This window comes from Centruroides vittatus, unplaced genomic scaffold, assembly GCF_030686945.1.
Source record: "Centruroides vittatus isolate TY-2023 unplaced genomic scaffold, ASM3068694v2 scaffold_1323, whole genome shotgun sequence".
Taxonomy (NCBI): domain Eukaryota; kingdom Metazoa; phylum Arthropoda; class Arachnida; order Scorpiones; family Buthidae; genus Centruroides; species Centruroides vittatus.
Window position 1 is genome coordinate 530,122 of NW_027122675.1, and position 7,636 is coordinate 537,757.

The 7,636-nt window shown below is 34.8% G+C and overlaps 1 protein-coding gene across 2 annotated transcripts; it reads right to left on the reverse strand.

Moving 5' to 3' along the window:
- Positions 1–1,046: 1,046 nt before the first annotated feature.
- Positions 1,047–4,087, reverse strand: LOC136986913 (isthmin-1-like). 2 transcript variants are annotated; one of them, XM_067284548.1, is made up of 7 exons: positions 3,823–4,087; positions 3,598–3,690; positions 3,406–3,522; positions 3,015–3,267; positions 1,856–1,936; positions 1,381–1,792; positions 1,047–1,322 (listed from the first exon to the last, which is right to left on the reverse strand). In XM_067284548.1, exons 3-7 carry the CDS (start codon positions 3,493–3,495, stop codon positions 1,223–1,225), a joined length of 936 nt encoding a protein of 311 aa, XP_067140649.1. In that variant the 5' UTR covers positions 3,496–3,522; positions 3,598–3,690; positions 3,823–4,087; the 3' UTR covers positions 1,047–1,222. The 2 variants fall into 2 exon arrangements, with proteins under 2 accessions (XP_067140649.1, XP_067140648.1); XM_067284547.1 differs by lacking the exon at positions 3,598–3,690.
- Positions 4,088–7,636: the final 3,549 nt, after the last annotated feature.

Genomic DNA, 7,636 nt, shown 5'->3' on the forward strand with positions numbered 1-7,636 from the left:
TATTTTTGATAAAATGATAATTTTAGCTAATAAATGAAGGAAAATTCTTATTTACGCGACACTTTCCCGTATAACACGAGTGCATGGAGAGGAAAACAACTATATAAAAGAAAATAGAAGCAATTAATTAGAGAAAGCTGATATATTTATAAAAGTAAGCAAGTTTATTCATATAAAGGCAAACGGATAGAAGACGAATAATGTAAACAGAGTGGACGAATGCAAACAACTCCAAATAAGGAAGTAGCGTACTCACCCATCTGGTTAAGCGTATACTTCGGAAGATCCGGATGTTCCGTTATTTGACCAATCATCCGAAGAGGAATTTCCAAATTCCGCACTCGTATCCTTGGAGTTTGCACTAGCGGCAGCAGGAGTAGAGGCCGTGGCAGGTGTCAGATTCAAATCGGATGTCGTTCTGTCGTTCTGAGTGGCAGCACAGGGGGGCGAAGAAGTCGCAGTCTGATTGGGAGTCTTCATATCGGGATCCCACAACAGAACGTAATACAGAGACAAAACGATGGCGGCTAAGGAAACGGAAAAAACGTAACCCATAACTGTCATTAAACGGATGATTTTCCTGTACTTTTTGCTTTTGTATATCTTGGTTTTGTTTTGCTCTCCCAGGAAACGTATTTCGCCTCCTTCTCCTTGCATCCCTCCTATCATCATTCCCCCTCCCGCTCCTCCGCCTCCCGTATTCATGTTGCTACTCGTAGTAGGGATGGTGGCAATCTTGCCACGGTGACGAGATTCTCCCAACACTATGGCTCCGATATTGCTAAGTCCGATTTTAAACAAAATAACAAAATATCAGATTGGTTAGCGTTTCGAGCGTACCAGAAAAGCCTTCCTTGATAGGCGGCGCCGATCCCGATGCTGCTGCAGTTGCTGATCGATGTTTTCCGATTCTGCGCACTTCTTCCCTTAAACACTTAGAATAATCCCGGTTCCGATCCCGACTCCATTATTATTATTTTTTCCTTTCTTTAAATAAATTTAGTCTCGGAAAACGGAAAGGAAATACGTGAAAATCGACTCGAAAAAATATTTTAAAATGTTTATTTTTAAACAAGAATTAATAAATTTCTCTGTACAGATATATTTTTTGAGAGAAACAGATCGCACTTCCCGGCGATTTTCAATTCGAAAATAAATAAATTACACAAGTCCAGAAAAAAAAATTATATATTATAATTACGCCACCGATCGATAGATGGCGCTAATAGTGCTTGGCTCTCTTCGCTTGTATCGCGTACTCTTTGTCGTCCGGATTTTCCGTACAGTTCATTCGATTATCCGGCGGGCGTGCTCGGTTATATCTGGAGAAAAAAACCGATTAATCGTTTTTAATGGAGATTTACGTACTAAAGTCCATACCTAGTCCAATCTCCTTTACATACTATCCACGGTTTAATGTCCACTTCGTAATGTAAAAGCTTGGATACGTCCGGACTGACTAAATTCGGAGTTCCGGCTCCTTTCCCTCTCGTTAACAGTTTCCTATTTTGGTCGTAACAGCAGTGTTGAGCGGCCAAACCCGTCTTCCCGCTGGTTACTAGAGAACGGATACAATAAACCGCTCCGGGTTTGTACACGAATAACTTTTCCGAATCTCCACTCGCATCTCTCCACCTGTTGTATTTTGAAGTGGTGACGTCCCATATCTTGTCGTTATACAGAATATCCGCAGGATAAAGACACGGACATTTCGGTAGGTATTTTAATTGTCGAAGGTACAATTGAAGAAATTCGTTCCTGCAGTTGATCCAAGTATCGCAGGGATCGCCATCTATACGAATGAATCTTAATGTTAACACTAGAAATTTATGGTTAAACAATTACGTCTACCCACCCGAATGTTCGCTGCTCGTTCCAGAATGGTGATGATTTTTCGGTGGTTTTTCGGTACGAAACTTTTCGGGTTGTTCTCTTACTGTAACAGAAATAATAATAATTTATTAATGCAAATTTTTACAAAATGTTTTTCGTGAAAAATAAATAATTAAATATTATTTTCACTAAATTGGCAAATACGATATAGATGAAAATCGGAAGAATTAGTTAGAGTGCATTTACCTTTTTTTACTTTCCCGGCTTTATAACAGAGGGAAAGTATGGCGAGCGGTCAAAAAATGAACCTCCCCAAGTTTTTTACATTTTTGTGTTCAAGACAGCTTGAAATGTCGAGAAATTCAAAAAAATCGGGTTTTTTCCGGATGTTAGTAGTGTGGGGGGTGCACGATTTTGTTCACTCTGAGGCTTAATAACTCCTCGGCTTTTTGTCGAAAATTTCTGAAATTTTTCAGGGAGGTTTGTTTAGGAGAATCGATTCTATTAAATTTTGGTGGTTAAAGGTCGAGGGGGTGGGAAGATAATGGGGTCGTGTGTATCGAGTAGGGTACGACTTATAACGAGTAAAAACGTTATTTAGTATTTACAATGTTTTATAAAACCCATCCAATAAAGCTTTTTGCCATTTTATAATAATCGAAAATATAAAAACTTTTTAAAAATAAAATGTCATAATAGATGGCGCCACAGACGCAGTTTTAAATTTTGCCGGGAAAGTTAAGCAACTCCTTGCTGGATTTTCTTTTTTAATTTTAGAGGGAAAGGGAATTTGTAGCGACTTAACGTTTATTGACGTGTGTCAGAAAATACAGTAAGGTATTAAATATTTATTTGATTAAAATTTTCTTTGTTTTTTTAAACTGTTTATATGCATTCGTTATATTTTCTGATAGATTTATTCTGTCGTACTTTTCGGAAAAATGTTATTAAATTGAAATAAAATACACAGTTAAAGACTAAAGCCAGATACACAAGTACCGGTATACCTGAACGTGTGGATGAAAAAAAAAATTGACTTACGTCATCCACAGGTATACCGGTACGTGTGCACCCGGCTTAACGAATTGTTTTATTATATTTTTAAAAAATAAATCAGAATCGAAATAATTTTTCACGGAAAGAATCGATATACCCTGTTGTAAAACGTGGAATGACCTTACCTAATTCAGCTTCTCCGCTATAATCCAAAAATGGAGTTTCCGCGCTTCTGTAATCATTAATCACGTCTTCTTTATCGTGCCAATTATTTTCATTTACAACTTCTATATTAACTTCGATATCGGGATTTAAAGCTAATCTTTCTAAAGTCTCTTGACTAAACGCTAATGGACTTTCTCCCGTTTTCAGTTCGCCCCTCTCCGTTATTTCTCCCTCGTAAATATCCCCGCTGATATCTTCTTCTAAGTTGAAATCCTAATTGAACGATAAGATTTTAAACTTTTGAAAGTGCTTGGTCGACGTCATTAAATCAGTTAACGACTCGGCAGAATGAATTGCAACTTTCTTTTTTTAAGTCGAGTGATTAATTTAACCGAAAGTCGATCGACTTACCTGGTTCAGATGATGATGTAATTTAGAAGAGCAAGCAAACTTAAAGCAGAGAAGCAAGATAAATTGCAAACGTTTATTATATTCCGACATGGTTAAACCTATAATTAGTAGGATATTCTGTAAGATGGAAAAAATGTTTAAGTAAATATTGACTAAGCAAAAGATGGAAAATCAATTTTAACGGGTGTTTACTCAATATTCATTCTACTTTATTTTTTCTATAAGATTATGCGATGAAAAATCTGCATTTGTTCTTCCAAGCGCCGATTAAAATGCCAAGTTTTTCTATTTTAAATAGCTTTAAAATCAATTTTCTCTTTATTAAATTTAATTATTAATTTTTCTAGAGTTAAAACGATGATTAATTTGTAAATTTTTTTTTGTACATTAATTAACATTAAAGTCTGGTTTACTTACTGGGAAAACGCTCGGTCGTTTTCACGTGTTTAACAAATATGCCAACATCCCTCCTTTAACAAATAAGCTTCTTTCTGTAACAGTAAAGTAATCCTTTATGTCGTCGGTCCAACAACCTTCCAACGAATGAAGGAAATCGACCAATCGCAAACGTTTTAACGGCTGCTACTACCCGATACCTTTTCTCTTATTGGAGCTTTTATATATATTTATACTCGTTCCGTTCGAATAAAAATGTGAAATATTGATTCGGTTCAAACATTAAGAATTTAAGTTATATATTTAAAAAGAAAAAAAAAAAAGTCGTTAGTTTTAAGAAAGGATGAATAATTGATAAATAGAAAATCACAAAGTTTGATTGGATAATTAAAGATTTAAACTTTTAAAAATTTTACTACATCGCTCGCCATTGGTCGATTTCAAATTTTACTCTTGATTGGTTTATTGGTCTATTTTTAAAATTTTAAACGTTGTCGTTATTATTTACGTTAATTTATTGGAAAAAAAAGTAATAGCATGGGCGGGTTAAGGATATTTTCCCTCGTTTTCTCGGTTGAAGTAAAGTATATATAAATCAGTTAAAGGGAAATATGATTTTTAGATGAATCAAAGTCTTTTCTTGATAATGAGTAGCGGTTATTGTAAAGTAACACCGTATAAATATTTGCTTTCTAAAAGACTCTTTATGCTTGATGTTATAGTAACAAGGTTGTCGGTTTAATTACGAAGGATATTAAATTCGAGTTCTTAGAACACAGTTAAAAAGCTTTTTATCTATATAAATTGCATAGATATATTTAAATACAATTAAATATTTGTACGTATTTGTGTCCGTTATATATCGTCGATTTGAATATTTTTAAAAGTGTTGCCACTCTTCGTAAAATTTTTTTTCAGAAAAAATTATTGAGATTATTTTTCGAATCTTACTTAAAAATTGTTATATATTATTTTAAATTATTGCGATACAATACGTCTGTGATAACAATTAAGTTTACTTCTTTGCATTTTCCATTGTTTTATAATAATCTTTAGTGACAATCTTAAAAGCTTTATATTTTCGTAATGAATACTTTATACGAATTTAATTCCGAAAATTATTCGGCATTACGGCGATTGTTTGTGGCGATTATCGATTTAATTCGTTCTCGTAACGATCAGAAGAAAGATTTCTATAGAGATTGCATGGAATTATTCAATAGATACGCCTCTAGCAGACATCCAGAAAATATCGATTTTATGGGAATGAATCAGATGTTCAAAGACTTAAAGCTTTTAGAAGATTCTAAAATGGTCGCTACCACTCTTGAAAATTGGAAATACTTCGTTGCAACTCGTGGAAAAATTACGGAGAAGGAATGGATGATCGGGATGAATAAATTAAAAGAAGAAATGAAAAAGAATCTGGAGAAAAAAATAAATATATTGTCTACTTTACGACATCCAAATGACCTGATGACGTATTTTCTGAACGTATTGGATAAACTGAAGATTGAAAAGAGCCAAAGACTTGAAAATGCGGTTTTATTTGTGTTTTGTCTGTTCCAAGAAATGTCGTTATTTGAAGAGTTTTGCCATTTTTGCGACAACTTGCAAGAAATAGATCGTCTGACCCTGAACAATTTTCAGGCCTTACACAAATATTTTGAATGGTATAAAGCTAAATTCAACAACAACTATTGACACTATGCTGTTCGTCGATGTTTTATATTTTTAAAAAATGCTCAAAATTTACTCGATATCTTAATTCATAAATAAATTCATTACGAATTTCATTTGAAGTCATTTTAAGATTTGTATTTAATTTTCTGCAAAAATTTCGCGCGAAAATGAAAGCTGCTTCCTGGTCTGTAATGAGACGACCACCTTTCGTACAGAAATATTGACGACAACATTCAAAACTAAATGGGTTTTATTTATTTTTTAGCTTTTACCACTCTGCGTTAGGGAGGCCTGTTTTTGCAGGCCCATTATAGATTTGGCTACGCTTAAAATAAAAGTGTATAATGGTTAAGGACAGGCTTGATACAGGCTATCTGAGACAAACATCTATTAAAAAATTTATTCTTTAGTTTAATTTCTTTTGTTTGAATGACTTGCCTTGTGAATAATTTTTGGACTGCAATTTAAAAAAATTATAGACCTATAAATTCCCACTATCGTTAGTCTGTTGTCCTTCCTTAATCTCGAGAATGGTGTTAAATAGATGAAATTCAAGATCAGGTGTGGAAAGTTTAGGGGCAGGAGTCCCCGATTAACTATATACGAACTTCCGATTTGGGCCAGAAGGCACGTTATTTCAATTCGAAAATACATGACCGGCATGACTATCGTTGACAGGAAAAGTATGATGTACAGGGACAAGACACTACTATTGTATTGTGACATCGTTGCAATAAATACTTGCTCGTTTTCTTTTAATTCCTTCTGCCTTGTGTACACGATAGCCTTTTTTACCAAGCCGATTATCGGTTTGGCCAGGTCCACAAGGGATCGACCGGGTGGCGAGGGCAGGGCCCAACATATCTGGAAGGACTTTCCCTCTGAAAAATTCCTAGGGTTATCATTCGATCCAGGATCCCAGAGCGGTAGTCCATCACCTTATCTGTTGACCACCTGATCGTCCTCGCGAGTAGGAAGAACTCTTTTATGCCCATCACAGCGTTGCCAGGCCCGCGATGGGCATAAAGTAATGAAATCGTGTCAAATTTGACCCTCTGAGTTTTTTCCAAATCTCCACGTTTTGAGACCCCTGAACACAAAAAAAATAAGGCAAAAAACTTCGCGTGCGTGTTTTGGCGTCTATTTCGCTTAATATCTCAGGACGGGGTGAAAATAAAGGAAGGAAATTTGGCACGGTAGCTTGTATATAAGGGACATTGATGCTGTTAAATTTTGGTTGTGAAAGGTCAAGGGGATGGAGAGATAGAGGGTGTTCACGTGATATATCTCGCGAGGGCTCAGATGATTTAATGACTTAATGAAGATTTTATTTGGCATTTACAGTGTTTTATCAAACTCATCTATCCCCTCAAAATTGTCTTGCTATTTTATAATAATTAAAAATATACTCCGTATAAAGTTTTTATAACAAAATCTCGTAATAGATGGCGCCATACATAATTTTAGACATTTTGATTAATAATATAAATGGTATTTTTAAAATAAAAACTCATAAAAGTCGGAAAAGTTACGCAACTCGTTGCTAGATTTTTTTTGTTTGGTAGTCCACTCTCCGTACACATCAACAATAGCCACTCTCGAACACTGCATAAGCGAAACAGTTTTGCTGAAACTCGCTCCACTGCTTCTAGCCACCCACAATCATTCCATGTTTAAAGTCTGTTGAATCACGTCTTTTACCCGTATCTTCACATGCAATTCCCTACAACTTCTATACAATTATGAGAAATCCCTTTTTTTATATCAGTCTCGTCCTTTGATGACAATAGAGTGCCATTCTAGCCGAGTTGCGTAAATTTTTCAGGCAGTCATAATAAATTATGACTCAAGTGTACTGTACATTACAATTGTCCTTTCTAATATATCAAAAAATAATAATAAGTAATGAAAACAACGGGGAGGACTTAATAATGGCGCTATAAATCCAGAGAAATGAGAAGATTATGCCCTAAATATCCCGGAAAAAATAATAAATTATTTCTTCAGCTTTATTGAATGTTGCAAGCATCGAAATGCTTTCAGTATCCAATGTAACTAGGAAAGAAGGCACAACGTTTAATCTTTTAAAATAAATTTATGAATTTTTCATGTCGAATGGCGGAGGCGGATAAATGAATCAAAATCATCTGGA